General features: G+C 41.7%; 1 protein-coding gene across 4 annotated transcripts in view; it reads left to right on the forward strand.

Annotated features, from left to right (window-relative positions):
- The first annotated feature begins 509 nt into the window (after positions 1-509).
- Positions 510-20,876, forward strand: part of LOC106575687 (PTB domain-containing engulfment adapter protein 1) — a 30,792-nt gene continuing 10,425 nt past the window's right edge. For all 4 annotated transcript variants that reach the window (XM_014152321.2, XM_045699296.1, XM_045699295.1 and 1 more), the window contains exons 1-2: positions 510-903; positions 18,739-18,822. In XM_014152321.2, the coding sequence (XP_014007796.2) occupies positions 18,795-18,822 (28 nt within the window). In that variant the 5' untranslated portion in view covers positions 510-903; positions 18,739-18,794. The remainder of the gene's footprint in view (positions 904-18,738; positions 18,823-20,876) is intronic.

The raw sequence follows: 20,876 nt of genomic DNA on the forward strand, positions 1-20,876 counted from the left end.
CATTTTATTTGTGACCTTGAGCCTTCTTGGATGGGCATTTCTAATATAAATCTATGGCAGCACCAATGGGCTTGAAGTTTTAGAACTCATCCTGTAGATTTTGCGGAGACGTAGTGTCCCCATGAGTGACAGAACACTGAGCCAATCACGGCGCAGCTAGAGAACATTACCAACCCCTATGCTCTGTATGTTCTGCTGGCTGCCCCTCCCACCACCACAGAAAGCACGGAGCTAGACTGAAACACCTGCATTTTGGAGCTGCTTTACTCAAGAAAGCAAAAAAGAGACCATGTTTGTATGCGGCTTTATTAACCCAATTATTATTATTTATTTATTTACATTGTTTGTAAACTGATATGTGACTAGTGTTAATGCCAAAATAACATGCAAAACAGGCGACAATAAAAATATATATATACATATTTATTTTAGCTAAACAGGTGGGGCTCAAAACAGATGGGGCTGCACCTGCCCTGAATGACGGGTCGCCACTGCCCATGATAAATAATAATGTAAACTGTTTCTCTGCTGGGGCTGTGCAATGCTGTAATCTACTATTCTGTCTCAAGTTATTTCGAAAGGCTAGAAGAAGAAGAATTTTTTGCCAGAGAAAGAGATATTTGAATAGATCATCTTCTAATATCAAAGGATATGGTCAGTTTCAGTTTTAATCACACACGATTTTTCATGATATAATGTTATGCACGTGGTCAGTTTAAATGGCACAGTTCAATTGCAGCGGAATAGCGGCTTTTTAAATACTTGGGTTGACGTCATTAAACTTTTCAAGAAGCGGTGCGCGCTGCCTGCGTTTGTGAAGAGAGACGGAACAGAGCCGTGCATGAACGAGAGAGCTGGGCGACAAGGAGACCGTACAAAACAAGGAATCTTTCACTTCATTCGGTGGGTTAATGTTTTCTCTCTCTCTTTTCTCTGTAGCATATTAGGAAAAGGGGGAATACATAGGCTACTTTTTTTGTGCAGACTTTTAAGTTTTCCAATGAGTTAACATTGTTAGTTATATATAGGCTATGGCAATTTTGTTTCATTGAATTGTTGGTTCGATTAAACTGAACACAATGTCTGCTGTTTTTGACTGCGCTGCGTTAATATACGCGCTGTTTTTGTTATGCCGGGATTTATTGCTGAATGGATTCTGCTGGAATAGGCTACATTGCGTTTTTACTTCCTTATTTGTCCAACTATGGCAGGTGTCGTTTAAGCGATATTTCATGACTGACTTGAGACACGTTCTTAGAAGAGCTATACGCGTCCTTATTTTAAATACTCAGTATTTACAAATGTGTTAACAGCCAGAGTTAAAAGAAACAACGTTGTACTGTATGTCAAGTACTGAAAAAGGGGGTTCATTTGTAGAACGGGCGAGCAATTAATGTAAACTACTTGGGTCACATGTAATGTTTCAATAGCTATAGGCTATGTTCAATACACAGGTTTTTTTTTAAAGACCTTAATGTATTTCTAAGGGAGCATCTTCTTTTTAGCAAGGTTTGTAATGTACTGGTGTGTGAGCAGATCTGGCCATTCTAGGTCACTGTGGGTTATTGTGTTCCACAACATTTTAATAGAGCAAAACGTTGTATTTTAAGTATGTCTCTCTCTTCCCCCATTGTTTGACTGAAGCAGAGCTGGCCCGTGACGATAAAAGTTCTGCTTGAGGCAAGAACTTGAATTAGAAAATGTTCCCTTAACTGTATTCACCCAATGAGAATGTTCTCTTTAACCCCAAGGATAAGGCTTTATAGCAGAAGTTAAAACAGCCAGCAGGAAAAATGCAGAAAGAGGAAATGATAATGAAGAGTTCCAGTGCTCTAGACATGGAGCTTTGCAGCACCATGCTGTGCTAGCTGATATCTGCAACAGTCCTACACACTAATAGACAGAGTGCTGCTTCTCCACTTTCTAACCGAACCACATTAAACGCTCCCCTCTCTAAAGCTGCCGAACTTCACTTTGTTGATGCCAGGACTGCTTTACTAGAGTCCACATGGACCACACTGGTTAATCAATCAATCCAATCAATCAATCAGTCAAATGTATTTATAAAGCCCTTTTTACATCAGCAGTGCTTATACAGAAACCCAGCCTAAAACCCTAAACAGCAAGTAATGCAGATGTAGAGACATGGTGGCTAAGTCTAGTTTTTACCTTTTTAATCAGCGACTGGTTCAGAATAAACTTAGTTTTGTGGGCTGGCTCTATGGCCAATTTATCAGACAATTAGGCTACAAGGAGTTATTGATACCAGCAGAAAACTCAGACAAGCACTGGAGTCGAACACTACATTTATTTACAGATATTGTATGCTGCTACTGTTAGTACAGTCCCTCACTGTCACATGGAATCAGTGCTCTGCTTTGTCTTGTGCTGAGGATGGCACCTGCTGCTGGACCCCTGTTTCTCCTCTCTTTATAATCATTAGCAGTACTCTAAGGCTCAAGTGAACCTGAAGCGGTGGCCAGGGCAATCCCATGCTGCTTGGTTAGCGCCTCACTGTCAAATTAAACTCCTCGTTTGCTTCGTGGTCTGTCCTGACCACGGAGACGTCAATCCACCTCCCCTCTACAAACACACATTTCCAGGCATCTCCCAGGGGTTGTAGTGACCTTTTTCCCCTGAGGCCCCTTCCTACTTCCTGTGGGGCTTCTGATGCTGCTGGATCTACCTGCTGCTCTCTAGGAGAAGAAGCGTCACACAATTCTGTCTGTCTGACAGCAGCACCCTACTCAGCTGTCAGAACACATTGATTCCCAAAGCAGGAGGAAGCTTAAGCACCCTGTGAAGAAGTTGCAACTCAAGTGAATCCATAGTAATACCTACTGGCTAGTTATGGCTCTATACTTTTATGTAACAGCATTCATTTCTTCCATATTAAGGTGGACTTCATAGACCAGTAAATGGATGCTGTTTTTACAGCGCAATACACCACATAGCTCCATTATACTTGTCTGGACTTGCAGGCTGTACTATACTGTAGTTTTGGCATTCTCATTAGAAGGATAGCGGTTTAATTTGCTGAGCTTGATTAAGTGTTATTTCATAAACTGATATTAATTACGGGCCGCTGTACAGTTTGGCGATCAATGCTCTATAATGAAGATGCTTATGCTAATTAATTGGTCATATCGACTGGTGAGAGACTCGTTCTGAAATGAATGATAGTAAGAGTGATGCTCGATGGTGTCTGGCCAGCAGCCAATTTGAGCACCCGTATTAAACGACTTTCTCACTGAAAAGTATTTTGTCACCCAGCCCAGAGAAAATGGAATCAGATCAGTTTGTATTGAGACTGTTTGGTCATGAAGGCCTAGAAGGCCTATTTCTGTGTGCTTGAATCTGTTTTTTCCTGATTGGAAAGACGTGGCTAGTGTTAGTCAGCAGTATCTATATCTCTGAGTGATTTCTTTGAACATTTTGAAGTAAAAAAAAAAAAAGATTGACATCACACAGCGCTGTTAATTCAGACTCCATACTCAAGTTCTAATATTTAGTTCTTTGCTCATATAGAACAATTTGTGACTGGCCATAGAAATATGATCTAGAGATTCTATTTCTATGTGATTGGCTCTCTTTCTAGAGTCTGGAGAGAATTATGCTTCTGCATATAAATTATAGACATTTATTCATCTCCATTTTCCACTTCATTGGAAAGCTTTATTGATTAAAAAAACGAGCAGCACAAAATGGGACATTTCTCATTTGATATGAATTGACTTGTTTTAATGGCGGCAGCATCTCATTAAAAACGCCTCAACTTCCTTCAGACTCATTCATTATGGAGACTGCTGCAAGTTTTTTGAAAATGTCAGTTTAAATAGTTATTTAAAGTTAAAGAAATCAAAGTTCAAAACAAATCTAATAAACTTTTTTTAAAGTACTCAAAAAGGTTCCACCAGGCTCAAAGTTCATTGCCTTTAAAACTAATTCCGTAAATAAAGACAAACTCTGCATCGATTTGATTGAATGAGTCCCCAGAACTCTGTGGCTCCACATTGACCCTGCTTTAGGGAAATACAATGAGTGTTTAGACTTGACTAGTTCACCATCCATGCATGAATGGAATTGGATGTCGTTTTCCAGTTAGCTTATGCGACTATGTTGGGTTTCCCAGTGAGTGCTTTGAATTAGATTTGAATTCCACAGTAGGCCGACATCACTGTCATGCACATATTTCACTGTCTGGGAGACAGTATGTAGACTGATCTGCTCCAGAAGTCAGAAGTGTAACATTTATGCAATAAATAATGAGGAACTGTATGTAGCGTGTGTATAGTGTGTTCAGCCCGTCTGTTTTCTTACGCATACTTTTGATACATAAACATTGTATCGATCATAAAAGATAAGCTATATATCAATGTTTAATATCGGAGGAACTAACATGCAGTAATTAAGCAATAAGGCACGAGAGGATGTGGTATATGGCCCTTGGTATATGACTCTTTTCACGATGCAACGCGGAGTGCCTGGATACAGCCCTTAGCCATGGTAAATTGGCCATATACCATAAACCCCCGAGGTGCCTTATTGCTATTATAAACTGATTACCAACGTAATTAGAGCAGTAAAAATAAATGTTTTGACATACCCATGGTATACAGTCTGATATACCACGGCTGTCAGCCAATCAGCATTCAGGGCTCGAACCACCCAGTTTATAATGGTGACTAATGTTGCTTTCTCTCAGTCTCGACCATAGTTGTCAATGAGGTATGAGCGCAATACTATTGTTCTACTACTGTATCCTTAATCATTCAAATCAAGAGAATATGTTGAATCAAATCTTTATTTGAAGTGCATTTTAAATTGCAACACACTTCACATTAAAACAACCAAATGAAGGAGAAATTACCTGTTTTTAATATTGGTGGTTTCCAGTCACCAGTGTAATGATCTAATTCATCCTCATGGTATAGTGAGTCCCTGTACACTGCTCAGTCATAATTCTCTCCTGAGACAGAAGCACATTAATCTCCTCGTTGCTTTGGTTTGGCAGGTGTCCTTCCTATGACACACACAGATTAGTGATTTAAATAACTCCATGTATTTGTGTAGAGTGGGCTAAAAAGACCGTGTCCCAAAGTAGGCAGAGAAAACAAATGAAATGGAAACATTGACAGAGAGAGTAATCTGTTAGAACATTAAACTGGCCACTTCACTCTTGTTTTATATTGTTAAGAACAGTTCTAATTGTTTTGTTAGTGAGCATATTGAGTCTGTGGTCCCACTTTGCTGTAGTCCAATTGGCTTTTCTTCTAAACAGGTCGGCCATATTGTTTGAGTGGAAAAGCCTGAAACCCCAAATCCTGCCCTCCTTTCACTCATATCATTCTAACCAGACTGTTTTTCTTCTAGTGTCTTCAGTATGAAGATGATGATCCTGACCAGACTGTTTTTCTTCTAGTGTCTTCAGTATCAAGATGATCCTGACCAGACTGATATTACTCTAGTTTCTACTGTATCAGATGATCCTGACCAGACTGATATTGCTCTAGTTTCTACCGTATCAGATGATCCTGACCAGACTGATATTGCTCTAGTTTCTACCGTATCAGATGATCCTGACCAGACTGATATTGCTCTAGTTTCTACCGTATCAGATGATCCTGACCAGACTGATATTGCTCTAGTTTCTACCGTATCAGATGATCCTGACCAGACTGATATTGCTCTAGTTTCTACCGTATCAGATGATCCTGACCAGACTGATATTGCTCTAGTTTCTACCGTATCAGATGATCCTGACCAGACTGATATTGCTCTAGTTTCTACCGTATCAGATGATCCTGACCAGACTGATATTGCTCTAGTTTCTACCGTATCAGATGATCCTGACCAGACTGATATTGCTCTAGTTTCTACCGTATCAGATGATCCTGACCAGACTGATATTGCTCTAGTTTCTACCGTATCAGATGATCCTGACCAGACTGATATTATTCTAGTTTCTACCGTATCAGATGATCCTGACCAGACTGATATTGCTCTAGTTTCTACCGTATCAGATGATCCTGACCAGACTGATATTGCTCTAGTTTCTACCGTATCAGATGATCCTGACCAGACTGATATTGCTCTAGTTTCTACCGTATCAGATGATCCTGACCAGACTGATATTGCTCTAGTTTCTACCGTATCAGATGATCCTGACCAGACTGATATTGCTCTAGTTTCTACCGTATCAGATGATCCTGACCAGACTGATATTGCTCTAGTTTCTACCGTATCAGATGATCCTGACCAGACTGATATTGCTCTAGTTTCTACCGTATCAGATGATCCTGACCAGACTGATATTGCTTTAGTTTCTACCGTATCAGATGATCCTGACCAGACTGATATTATTCTAGTTTCTACTGTATCAGATGATCCTGACAAGACTGATATTGCTCTAGTTTCTACCGTATCAGATGATCCTGACCAGACTGATATTACTCTAGTGTCTTCAGTATCATGATGAATACCTACTCTTTCTTTGATACACACTCTACCCCTGCATCAAATGCTTAAATAAAGTAAAGAGGTACTTGAAATGGAGATATGGCCAGCAAGATGGATGGCAGAGCACTATGGAACACTTCTCTAGGACACTCAGGGAAGAGGAACAAAAGAAGTTCATCCTTGAGCTGAGTCATGTGCATATGATGTACTAGTGTTGTAAAAAGGAACTCTAAGGGCCAGACATCGTACTTGGGAGTCTGAAGTACAATGATGTTTCATCCAGTGTTGCTGTAGTTCTCCAGGTACAGGCTAGATTTAAGTTTAGCCCCCAGTGGTTTAATGTAGGATCTCGGCAGAGGGGGCTCTGACCCAAGACCCATTCATTAGAGTGCAACTTCTCTTTGAAGCACATATGATGACCTAGGAATGTTGAACTTTAATGATTGGGGAAAAAGCTGACCTTAGACCAGAGTGCTCTGATTGGTTTCCCCTCTGCCTGAGGAGTGAGGAGGGCTTAAGGTTGGGATCTGGGTAGAGAAAACTGATCTAGGGTCAGTTAAATGTTTTCTTCTCTCTTTGAAGAATGAGATGGGCCAGGAGTGTTCTCAGTCGTATGACTTTAGGGTCACATTCCCCTTATGACGCTACATGACCAGAAGTATGTGGACACCTGCTCGTCGCACATCTCATTCTAAAATCGTGGGCATTAATATGGAGTTGGTTCCCCCCTTTGCTGTTATAACAGCCTCCACTCTTCTGGGAAGGTTTTCCACTAGCTGTTGGAACATTGCTGCGGGGAATTACTTCCATTTAGCCACAACAGCATTAGTGAGGTCGGACACTGATGTTGGGCAATTAAGCCTGGCTCGCAGTCGACGTTCCAATTAATCCCAAAGGTGTTCGATGGAGTAGAGGTCAGGGCTCTGTGCAGGACAGTCAAGTTCTTCCACACCGATCTCGACAAACCATTTCTGTATGGACCTCACTTTGTGCACGGGGGCATTGTCATGCTGAAACAGGAAAGGGCCTTCTCCAAACTGTTGGAACAAAGTTGGAAGCACAGAATCATCTAGAATGTCATTGTATGTTGTAGCGTTAAGATTTCCCTTCACTGGAACTAAGGGGACTAGCCCGAACCATGAAAAACAGCCCCAGACCATTATTCCTCCTCCACCAAACTTTATTTGGTATTATGCATTGGGGCAGGTAGCGTTCTTCTGGCATCTGCCAAACCCAGATTTGTCCGTCGGACTGCCAGATGACGAAGCGTGATTCATCACTCCAGAGAACACGTATCCACTGCTGTGTGGCCTACCACTTTGCGTCTGAGCCGTTGTTACGACGAGATGTTTCCACTTCACAATAATCGCACTTACAGTTGATCGGGGCAGCTCTAGCAGGGCAGAAATTTGAAGAAAAGACTTGTTGGAAAGGTTGCATCCTATGACGGTGCCATGTTGAAAGTCACTGAGCTCTTCAGTAAGGCCATTCTACTGTCAATGTTTGTCTATGGAGATTGCATGGTTGTGTGCTCTATGTATACACCTGTCAGCAACAGGTGTGGCTGAAATGGAAAAATCCACTCATTTGAAGGGGTGTCCACATACTTTTGAGTATATAGTGTATCTCCCAGCACCCACCTCACCCAGACCTCTGTTTGCAACACTGGGTGGGGACCACTGCTTCACAGAAAAACACTGAGGGTGCACTTCAATAGCCATAGCTTGGCAGTGTGTGGATACAGACCAGGGTAATGTTGAGGTATGGGCAGGTCTAAAATAGATCAAATGACTTCACAGTGCTGTATTTGTATTGATGAATGATTAGATCTGTTATTCTGTTCATAAAATAGGACATTACGTGATACACCAGATCAGTATCTCAGCAATTACAATGCTTGTTTTAGACTGGGTGGTGTGCGTGTTGCTCAATTTCCTTTCGCGTTGGAGAAACAGGAAGGGATTTCCGGGGGCTGACAGAAATGGGACTTGGGTCTGATTTTCACCAATATCCCATTTGCCTGTCTACTGCAGGATATAAAATCCATCTTATCATGGTCTGTCTGTGTGCTTTGATCCAGTTAATGGATATCAGTGGCTTGGTAATGTTTCACAATAGTCTCATATACTGCTTTCACATAGGATTTATGTTATTTTGTCTGTAAAAAAAAATTGGGCAAGGTTTATATGAACCTCTAACAAACAGGCCCATTTTTACCACATTCTTGCCTGCATATACCTTTTAAACCTCCGTTGTGGTGGTTATAGTGGGGGTAGTGGTGTGCAGATGTGGGTGGGAATCTATTTGAATAAATCCATTGAATACTGTATACACCATGACATTTGTTTAGGCAGGTCCTAAGAAACATAAGACTAATAAAATGTATTTTCAAAACAATAGAATGGCATATTTTGAGTTTGTTACATCCAAAATAATGAAATCAATAGTTATTATTTTGTTCATTAAATAGACAAGACACACCGACCGGATCAGTCAACACACATATTTTGTAGTATGAATATAATGAAATATAACAGAATAAAATACTACTAATATCTTTCCCACCTAACATCCGTCACAGCAACGTGTGTAACCGCTGTCATATAAAAAGGGATATTTTGAAACAGAGCCCGAGGCAAGCCCATTCTTTTTTGATCCGATTAGTAAATAATAGCAATCTATATTTTCAAAAGTATGTGAATCTCATGTTCATATTTCACAACCTCTGCAGGCTTTTGGAGTTGCCTTTACACTATCGAGCAAAATAATAGGCCTACGCTTGATTTAGGCTACATTATAGCATGCTAAATGTTTCTGATCAGTGATTTAGGCTACATTATAGCACGCTAAATGTTTCTGATCAGTGATTTAGGCTACATTATAGCATGCTAAATGTTTCTGATCAGTGATTTAGGCTACATTATAGCACGCTAAATGTTTCTGATCAGTGATTTAGGCTACATTATAGCATGCTAAATGTTTCTGATCAGTGATTTAGGCTACATTATAGCACGCTAAATGTTTCTGATCAGTGATTTAGGCTACATTATAGCATGCTAAATGTTTCTGATCAGTGATTTAGGCTACATTATAGCACGCTAAATGTTTCTGATCAGTGATTTAGGCTACATTATAGCATGCTAAATGTTTCTGATCAGTGATTTAGGCTACATTATAGCACGCTAAATGTTTCTGATCAGTGATTTAGGCTACATTATAGCACGCTAAATGTTTCTGATCAGTGATTTAGGCTACATTATAGCATGCTAAATGTTTCTGATCAGTGATTTAGGCTACATTATAGCATGCTAAATGTTTCTGATCAGTGATAGCTATACCACCTCCACTTATTTGCCCAGCCAGAGAATTAACCACATGTACAGACCGAGATTGCGTGAAACAAAATCGCATCGATTGGCAGAAAAACGTGTAGGTTAAGGAACACATAGTTAGTCATCACTTGTAGGCTATTTGCTGCTGTTTTTCATTAAATGAACATGACATCCACTGTCCCACTACTAACTTTACCATCGAATCTATATTCAGATGGGTTGATGGAAATGGTGTGTGTTTTCAGTGCATGTAGACTACAGTATGTCCAACAGAGAACACAGAACACTGCTCAAACAGAGCCCTTCTCCTTTGATCTCGTTGGCTGTTGTCCGTCAGTCTGTCAATGTAGTCCAGCGCAGAATCCGCAGGGTTCTAAGGCATTGTTGGATTTGGAATGTGTGACTGTTCAGGCCAGTGGAAGCCTTGTGTATGGAATCTGCTGTGTGATTGTCTTGGTAACGGGCTTAGTTGAGCTTGGTGTTTGTGCAGGAGCTAGATAGCAGGGGCTGGAATAGGACTTTGGTTGGAGCCTTGGCATCCATTAGGAGCTCAATGTTACTGTCCTCCTTCCAACTCAATGGGTTTCTGTCGTGTTCCTACTGCAGTTATACACTACAGTATAACTGAAACATGAGTCCTTCTGGCATACGTACCGGCCAAAAAGGGATTCTCTCTCGCTCCTGCTTTTGAATTGTTTGTATTTTCCTGTCCACTCTGACGAGGGGTGAGTTTATGCGTGATCGATATTCGGCTGGAGTGGGAAGGAACTGCATTACCGAGATATGATAGTGTAATAAAGCTGTCATCTCTGTGGTAAATGTGTTATGGAAAGCATTGTGGCTGGAGAAGACAAAGGAAGCAACCAACGCTGTGTTATGTAGGCACAGAGATAAATGACCTGGTGAAGCTACAGTTTCTTACAGTTAGCTTTTTATAAGGAAAATATAAATCTATTGTGTGGAGAAATACAGAGCTATATATAGCCTTAGTTTCCCCCTCACAGTGCTACCTTACTGTAGAGTCCTTTTTATTGTTCATCTAGACAAGACAGGTATGATACGTCTGGCATATTGATTGGTCTCAATGCTTATATCCGAATTTAATATTATTGGGGAAATATTAGTTTGCATAATAAACATGTTTGCATAATAAACATGTAATAGAATCCCCCTAAATAGTCTACATACAGTACAAGTACTTTATATTCCAGTATAACTGGCCAAACACCATCCGTCAAGATAACTGACCAACATTTGTAAACAAAGGCGAGAAACATTATTTTCATTGTTTGGTGTGTGTCGCCCCCCCCCCACTGTGCTTAGAGAGGGTTTTATATTACTGTGTTATTAACAGTGCTTAACAGTGGAAATATAGGTCAATCTCTACAAAACCAGACTCTTTCCAACGCTCTAGACATGATCATAAATCCTGTTTTGAATAGCTTACTTGTCAATGTTTAAGGTGGCTTATGAATCATCATTGTAAGGGAAAGGGATAATTGAGGTAAGTTGAAGTTAGGGTTATCGCTAGGGTGAGGGTTGAGCTGGGGTGTGGATATGAAGCTGGGGTGTGGATGTGAATCTAGGTTTAGGGTTGAGCTGGGGTGTGGACATGAAGCTGGGTTGAGCTGGGGTGTAGACATGAAGCTGGGGTGTGGACATGAAGCTGGGTTGAGCTGGGGTGTGGACATGAAGCTGGGGTGTGGACATGAAGCTGGGGTGTGGATGTGAATCTAGGTTTAGGGTTGAGCTGGGGTGTGGACATGAAGCTGGGTTGAGCTGGGGTGTGGACATGGAGCTGGGGTGTGGATGTGAATCTAGGTTTAGTGTTGAGCTGGGGTGTGGACATGAAGCTGGGTTGAGCTGGGGTGTGGACATGAAGCTAGGTTTAAGTATCTGCTTCGACTTATCTTGACTGTCTTCAGGTGACATGGGTAATCGATCAGTTCTGTGTAGAATGGCTCTGGCAAAAAACAATTTTTCATACAGAAGTGTACCTAAAGATTTTCTCTGACTTGCACCATCCAATTACATTTATTAAAAGGGAATTTTCTGTCCAGAACCATTAATCTGTTAAGAAGTAGACAGTTTTGTCATTATAAATGAGAGACTTGTGTGTTAGAAGGTGCAAAGAGAGGGTCTGGCTGGGTGTATTTCCAGGGTCCCCTGAGGGGGTTGACCGGCTACAAGGAGCGGGCCTGGCTGGGTAGGTTACATGGTACTGGCCACAGGAAGGGCTTTGGTTGCTTGGCACAGACTTATCTACCCCCAGACAGAGCACTGCAGATCAGTCTTAACAGCAATAGGGGATGTCTCAATTGGAAAATTGTCCTCTGTGCTGAGCTGTTGTTTTCAGAGATGCAGCACAGGTAAACCAATAAAGGTATTCATGGGGCCTGGAGTGTTCTGGTCCATGTTGGAGTGTGAGGGCAGAGTGGATGAACCAACAGGCTCCGATACGACAGCTTCTACCACCAGGCCATCAGACTGCTGAATAGATAACCCTAGCTGTCTGCCTGCACAGACCTGCACCTTATAGACTCTTTCCACTCTCACTACACATCCAACCCATACACACACTTAAACACACAAACACCCACACTTAAAAGTGATTCATACTTTTAAACAACATCAACAGAGACATTGCTTAACCAGGACAACCCGTTTCTGGATCAGATTCCTCCCATGTAGAATGTGCTCCAGGACAACACGTTTCTGGATCAGATTCCTCCCATGTAGAATGTGCTCCAGGACAACAGGTTTCTGGATCAGATTCCTCCCATGTAGAATGTGCTCCAGGACAACAGGTTTCTGGATCAGATTCCTCCCATGTAGAATGTGCTCCAGGACAACAGGTTTCTGGATCAGATTCCTCCCATGTAGAATGTGCTCCAGGACAACAGGTTTCTGGATCAGATTCCTCCCATGTAGAATGTGCTCCAGGACAACACGTTTCTGGATCAGATTCCTCCCATGTAGAATGTGCTCCAGGACAACACGTTTCTGGATCAGATTCCTCCCATGTAGAATGTGCTCCAGGACAACACGTTTCTGGATCAGATTCCTCCCATGTAGAATGTGCTCCAGGACAACAGGTTTCTGGATCAGATTCCTCCCATGTAGAATGTGCTGCAGAATACACATAAAGAAGAAATGAAGATGGAGCCAGTCATTTCTCTCTCCACACTGTTAACTTGCATTGCTGCCTGATTGATCGAATGGACACACAAATCATTTCTCACTGCCTTAAAAACCATACGCTCCATTAAGAGTATTAGAATGTATACAGCTATGAGAAATGTGTCTAATGTATCTTCCATCACACACAAGCTAAATGATGGGTATGTCAGGAGAAGGGGATAGTGAACCTTAGCCTACTCCCTGTTTTTGTCTTTTAAGCTTGTCATGCAAATAACTGTCAAGTCTCCTGTCAGAAGCTGATATGAACACCAGCCCTGTTTTCACATTACTGAGACGTCTCCTGTCAGAAGCTGATATGAACACCAGCCCTGTTTTCACATTACTGAGACGTCTCCTGTCAGAAGCTGATATGAACACCAGCCCTGTTTTCACATTACTGAGACGTCTCCTGTCAGAAGCTGATATGAACACCAGCCCTGTTTTCACATTACTGAGACGTCTCCTGTCAGAAGCTGATATGAACACCAGCCCTGTTTTCACATTACTGAGACGTCTCCTGTCAGAAGCTGATATGAACACCAGCCCGGTTTTCACATTACTGAGACGTCTCCTGTCAGAAGCTGATATGAACACCAGCCCTGTTTTCACATTACTGAGACGTCTCCTGTCAGAAGCTGATATGAACACCAGCCCTGTTTTCACATTACTGAGACGTCTCCTGTCAGAAGCTGATATGAACACCAGCCCTGTTTTCACATTACTGAGACGTCTCCTGTGGGACATTGTGAACTGTATGGATAAGCACAGTTAAATGTTTCTGAGAGTTTTGTCTTTGAAATGGGGGGAGAGGGCGAGCGAGCGAGCCATATATGTCCCTATAGCCGCTTTCCCTCAACCTCAACCTCGTCCTCTCCCCCCTCCCCTCAACCTCGTCCTCTCCCCCCTCCCTCGTCCTCTCCCCCTCCCCGCCCGCTCGCGCTCTCTCTCCCCGCCCGCTCGCGCTCTCTCTCCCCGCCCGCTCGCGCTCTCTCTCCCCGCCCGCTCGCGCTCTCTCTCCCCGCCCGCTCGCGCTCTCTCTCCCCGCCCGCTCGCGCTCTCTCCCCCCTCTGCTGTCATCCAAGCTGCTCCTACTTGTTACTACGCAAGAACAGACGGCCCAACAATCCTTTTCTTTCCTTCTCCTTTCTGTTGTTCCAAATGGAGCTCTCTTGAGTGTGTCAGTTAGTGAGCATTCTTTAGTCCTGTCATGTTCCCTGATTGGTCACATAGATGTAGGATTGTAATTTGATCACCCTTTTCAAGGAGAACTTTGCTCCAATGCATGACATTTAAAACTAGCAGTGTATTTGAGGTTTAAAAAGGCTTCTGAAGTTTGTAATTTCCACTTTTAAATTTCAGACTTTAAATTTATCAACCCCTACAAAAATGTCCATGAATTATAATCCACATAATAATTCACATTTCCTCTTGCTGCAGGATTTCTTTTCCTGCTTTAGCAAACAGGCTCAAATTTAAGATCCGACATACAGGTCTTTATTTAATTGCAGTCCGGTACAGTATGTGTTACATTAATACCAAGGTCAAGGAGCTGAGTATGTCTTATGGTAATGGTATAGCTGGGATATGTTCTCCCTTGGTTAGAAAAATATGTACTCATTCGTAACAGTGCCATCTTCGGCTTTGACAAATGTTTCTCAGAGTACTGAACTTGCAAAGTTCTTTCTTTCTCTCTTTTTCTTATCCACTGGAAGTAAAAAGCAGGACCACAGTTTTAAACTTAGTTTAGTCTGTCCTTGCCCTCGAGGGCTTGTATTTTCTCAGCCTCTGAGAGAACCACTTCCCCTAGGAAATCAGTGCTTGACAGTAAAATATGGTCACATTATCAATGTCTCGGTCTGGCATTCCGTGGGTAGAAGTCCTTATCGTGCAAAAACAGTCATGAAGATTAGAGTGAAATTATTAAAAAGGGTTTAAGCCTTAACGGTTCACCGGGAATCACTCAGTGAGATTTATAGACCTGCCTCATTATACTAGAGTGCTTTGTCTTGTCGTCTCACACACACACACACTTCTCTACAAAGCAACAAAACGACTAGCTCAAGAACTTTGAGAGCGGCAGACATCAGTCATGGCCTCAAATCAACTTCACATTGCTCAACTTCACATAGCATAAAGGCACAGGCCACCCCAAAACAACAGAACTACACTTCCCCCTCCAACCCATGGCAGCCATTGCCACATAACCTATCAGAAAGGAGAAGAGAAAAGAAAACAGGCCATATTGTTTGAAACACCCTCCTCGCCGCCTCGCACTTGAAACTGTCAATCGGATTTGGAATTTCCGCATGACTAAAGTAAGGTTGTGTCCCATAGGGCTCTGGTCAATAGTAGTGCACTATATAAGGAATAGGATGCCGTTTTGAGACGCAGTCCAAGTAATTAGTGTGAATGCTATTCTAATCTGGCTAATAAATGATCACAGTAAAATAGGTTAGTTAGAAGGGGTCAGTCTGCAGTTTCCAGCCCTATCCCTCAGCCTTTTTACTGAAACAGTGGTGGGGTAACTGCTTTGTTATTGTTTCAATTGCAGATTGCCCCTTTAAGGGGATCTGAGTACCTCCTCTCTGGGAGTAGCTATGAATCTAATAGCCTTCATTAGTTGGAATGGGTCCCCGATGGACACAGTGTTATCTTCCTAGGTCACACATTAGTTTCCAGGAAGTGTCTGGATCATTATTTGAGTAGACAGTAGAGGCTAAATCCTAACTTCCACTTAAGCTGAATTTTCACTTAGTCATGCATTGATGTCAATGGGAGACTGAATATACATTTGACCCCAGTGGAATTTAGGATTCTTGCCTATGTGTGAACATTTTCTTGATGACTAACAAATAGGTGAAAAGTATTTGAGAGAACCAACCGATGTCTTTGAATTCTCTTCAGTTATGTCAATTGATTCTGTCAATGGGTTTTCAAACTATGCATGTCATAGCATGTTTTACACTTCCTGGGTTTGTAGGATTGTCTTTTGACATTTCTTGCAGTCATCGGTGCCATGTAAGGCCAATTATTTTTAACTGTAGTGGTTGCTATGTGACAGCCATAAGCAGTGATGGCCTCAATCACCCTGGCCCTGTTTTATTCTGAGTGAGGACAGACTAAACTCAGCTCCCACCAAAACACGTTCCCCCTAATGTAAATTCCCTGTGCAGCGTGGAGATTTGATCCATGGATCCCTATAATGGAAGACACTTTTAATAAGATTAGTTCCTGAAGGAAGAAGTCACACTTTTTTTCTCTTTTTTTTCTCGTAACTTTAAAATGGCTTCCTGTCTGTATTTTCAATTTAGTTTTATCTGGTGTTACCATGCATCCATGGAAATCTAATTACACTTCCATTATAGTCCATGTGCCACATTAAAGTATTATTTCTTGATAAAACCAGCATGTAAATTGAAAGTTGTTCACTCTCTAAGGCTTTGAGAGGATGGATAATATTACTTTGACACTTACCAATGGAAGTGCATGATGGAAGTCCATTTTAATGAATCCTTTATGGGTTTATATGGTGTTGGATTGTCAGTGTATGACTGACATGTTATTGAATTGATGACTGATTTCTGAGGTTGCCTCTTCATATGCGTGTAATGATGACTCATTCATTTCTTCCCGTGGCCCTTAACTGAATTGCTTACAGTGTACAATACACTCAATCTGCAATAAGTGTATTTTTGAAACTTCTGTACATGTTTTTCATGACAAGAATATCTACAATATGACATGTCTTGGCTACAGCCAGTGTAATCATTTTTTACATGAGGTGTAGTCTCACCAAGAACAATGAACTGTGACGATGTCACCCATTGAAAGAAATTACAATAACTGACCCTTGACCCTATGAGAAGGTAGGTTCTTTAGCCATCACTATTCTTTTTCAAAATCAATATTTTGTCTCCTTTGTGTCCGTTGTTAGACCATGCATTGATTCTAGCCTGTGGAGCTTAAGTCCATGTTGTTATTTTGAGTCCGACTGTGTTGCCCTTAATTCTTCATCTCAGATCCTGTTAGATTATGTCCCAACAAGACCAAAACAAAGCTGCTTATACAAAGCTAATATAACACATATATTAGATGTAGTTAAACCTGTCTGTCTATCTGTGCCATGACATTTTCTAAAGTGTAATTTAAATAAAAGCATGAGGTCATTTCACAGAGGTTGGCGACAGTTTTAGTTTCAGGGAGGAAAGACTTTTCTCTATCTAAGAAGATGGAGGAGAAACCATATGAACTAAAGTCTCCACTGCATACAGATGTAGGATGTATATTTGATCACCCTGTTGCAGGACAACTTTCCTGCATTGTAGGATATTTTCAACTTTTAGTGTATTTGAGGTTAAAGTCTTCTGGAGTTTGTCATTTCCACTTGGACATTTCAGACATGATTTTTCCCTTACACAAAATGTATCAACCCCTAGAAAATTGTGCATGAATTACAATTCACATTTCATGTTGCTGCTACATTATTTTCCATCTGTAGCAAATTGGCTCAAATAAAGATCCTACATTTGTACCTGCATCCACAGCTCTCAGAAGTCTCCGTCCTAAGATCTTAGTAAAAAGGTGAGGAACGTGGCAGTACGTTGAGAACTGGAGCTTCTTGCAGCATGTCAGCCTTCTCGCCTTTTAGCTCCATCAGGCTAAGAAGCTGTAGCTGGTGAGGAATATAGGAAGACATTCCAGTTACACAAGAGTTTATGGCTGATATAGGGATTTTCCACTTACAAGTTATACTGAACATGATAGTGGCCTTGGTTATACCGTTGGTAACTTTGATGGTAACGTCCATGGTGTGAGACTGTTCAGCTGAGTCACCACCAAGCCTCACTACTTTACATCTCATGCACTTGTCATATAGGGAAGTGAAATCATGAAAAATGATAGAAACCTCTGACCTAATCGTTTAAACTGGTCTGGCGATATGGAATATGATACATTCACAAGCAGACTGTTCACTAGTGTTACTCAAGGCAACATATTTATTTTTGCAATTGTTTTAACCAAGGGATATTGTTGTTTTTCTGTGGGATGACTGGGTTTAAGGCATGACCGTTTTAAGTCGAGCGCTGGCTAAAGCTTAGCATGGCTTGAATGATTGGATCAGGGATAATCGTATAGAGGAATGCATTCTAAAGGCTGAACATTGTTTTTGGTAGAAGCAGAAATGTATTGGAAGACATGTATTGCATGTATTATTCTGTGTGTGTGTGTGTGTGTGTGGTTTGCCACTAGGTGCATCCATGTGAATGAAGGTCACAATAGTCCTGTCCTGTCTCCAACCCATATTTCCTTTACCTCCCAACATCAGACCAAACCTCAATCTAGCTCCTGTTTCCTTTACCTCCCAACATCAGACCAAACCTCAATCTAGCTCCTGTTTCCTTTACCTCCCAACACCAGATCAAACCTCAATCTAGCTCCTGTTTCCTTTACCTCCCAACACCAGACCAAACCTCAATCTAGCTCCTGTTTCCTTTACCTCCCAACACCAGACCAAACCTCAATCTAGCTCCTGTTTCCAGTCATTTAGCTTCACATTGATCTCTCTGAGTGTCTCAAATAGCTCCCTATTCCCGACGTGGTGTACTACTTTTGACCACGTGCCATAAGGCTCTGGTCAACAGTAGTGCACTGAATAGGGTGCCATTTGGGACCCTGATCTCTCTTTTCCCAGCCATCCCTTAATCCACAGCCCCTCAGTCAGTCGTTCAATGTCCTTGACCTTGACTTTGTTGTTTTGTCCCTCCAGGCTCCTGATCCACTGCAGAGCCGTGGTCTCAGTACCACCAGAGAAGCCATCGCAGTATGAACCGAGCTTTCAACAGGAGAAAAGGTAACAGCTCACTGTATTCATTGAGTGCATTTGAAATAACACCAGGTTTCTTATACACGAACCGCACAGTCTTTTGAAAGCATGTTGACCTCAAGTACTTACACACTGGGCAAGACCTCGTTGAATCAATGTTGTTTCCACGTCATTTTTTAAATCAAATTTAATGTGATGACATGGAATCAAAGTGAAAAACTGGATTGATACAAATAAATCGATGTAAGGGCTTTTTATTTATTTAAAAAAAATATGTTTAACCTAAATCCGATCACATTTTTTGGGTTTGATTTCACGTTAGTTGACAACTGAACCAAATGTAAATCAAACTTTGCCATTGAAATGAGGTCTGTGTCCAGTGGGTAGAGACATTTCATGCTGTAGTTCTTTATGGAATGTATGTGTTACTTACAGAACATAATGTAAAGGCCATTTGTACCTACTCAGGTCAATTTAATTCCTGATGAACAAATGTCTCAATTCTCTCATCTCTTCATTAGTGTCTCTCTAGTCGTGTTTACACTTACATGCGACTTCTGCTATCATAATACGAAGCTCGCATTGAAAAGACTGATCTAGATGCACAAAAGTGGCTTTGTCGTCAGATTGTGTTCAGAGCTGTCTGACCACTTCAGGAGGTGGTCAGGGCTGCGTTGTGTGCAGATTTCTCCTCAGTCTGGACGCAATCAGGCTACCGAAACGCATAGCGTGGGCGACGTCATCAGCACTCCTCCCACAAGTCTCCAGAAAATGTGTGTTTTGGGACTGAGAGGCACCGTTTCATTACAACGTTGGAGGAAATATGCTCCTAGCATGTAGGGAACCTGTTTGCTGGCCTCAGTAATGGTATCCCTCTAGCTAATATTTAGAAAAAATATTTGGCTAGAGTTATGCTAACTCGTTTGCAGTCCCTTCAGCGTTTCTCGTTAGCTTGCTGGCTAGCTACAATAGTTAGCTACTGCCGTCAGCTGTTGTGGCGTTATCATATTTAGCCTATTCCACCGTTTGTAGGATGCATACCTGATATTGAATATTGTGCGGGAACGGACACAATGTGGACACATTTTAAATGTAGACAGACGCACAACGTGTTTGGAATTCCATAATCAGAACTCCATTATCAGAATACAAAATCTGAATGAACTGTCAAGTCTAGACACAATCTCTCTCGCTTGCGCTCCCACGCTCTCTAAACTGCAAAAAGTCTAGACATGGCTGGTTACGTCTGTCAGTGGGCTGATACAGGTGTCTCTGACCTGATGTTTTACTAGACTAGCGACTTTGCTCCTTTCCTAATATGCATGCATATACGCCGCCTCTGGCCTCCGATGCTCCACAATCTTTACCTCGCCACCAACGTCTGCCCAGAGTTTCTCACTTAGTAGTCGCAGCAGTAGCTGGGTTTGGTGGTCTGAATATTTCATTAGGATGCTGTGAGGCACATTCTATTCTGTTGCGTCAACTCCACTCTACAAATGTCCACTCACTTTCCTGCTCCTCATTTTAAACATCCATAGTTGTGCGTGTGTGTGTGTGTGTGTGTGTGTGTGTGTGCTGGATCTTAAAGCAGCCTCTACCCGTCCATCCACCTAGTATTCACCCCTGTTGTGTTGACAGTATTTCCAGGATAAGTTAGCAGACAGACACATTGTTACTCTAAAACAGTCCCATTTCATGTACACACTTTTAAAAATTTTATTTGTTTATTGTTAATTTTGTAATTTGTGATGTCTCCTATCTCAGAGACAGATTTCCATAGAGAACATCTGATGCAGACAGGGTCTCCAAATGGGCCCCTGTCTCATTTGAGACACTGTCTTTACAGCCTTTACTGTTGGTCGGAAACTGTAGAGACACATTGGCACTGAATGTGATTAATCAAGGTGAATGAAAAGTATCTAGTATTTTCTGAGAACTATTCATTAGGCGTGGCTGTTCAATCCATACCTTGCAGTTAGTGTATATTATCACCGTCAAAGTGAGAAAGAGTTGGAGTAAAATGAGGCTGTGTGCTTTCCTACCAGAAAAAAACCCACAATGCATTTTCTTTATATCTGAAC

The sequence above is a fragment of the Salmo salar genome, chromosome ssa17 (genome assembly GCF_905237065.1).
Source record: "Salmo salar chromosome ssa17, Ssal_v3.1, whole genome shotgun sequence".
Lineage (NCBI taxonomy): Eukaryota > Metazoa > Chordata > Actinopteri > Salmoniformes > Salmonidae > Salmo > Salmo salar.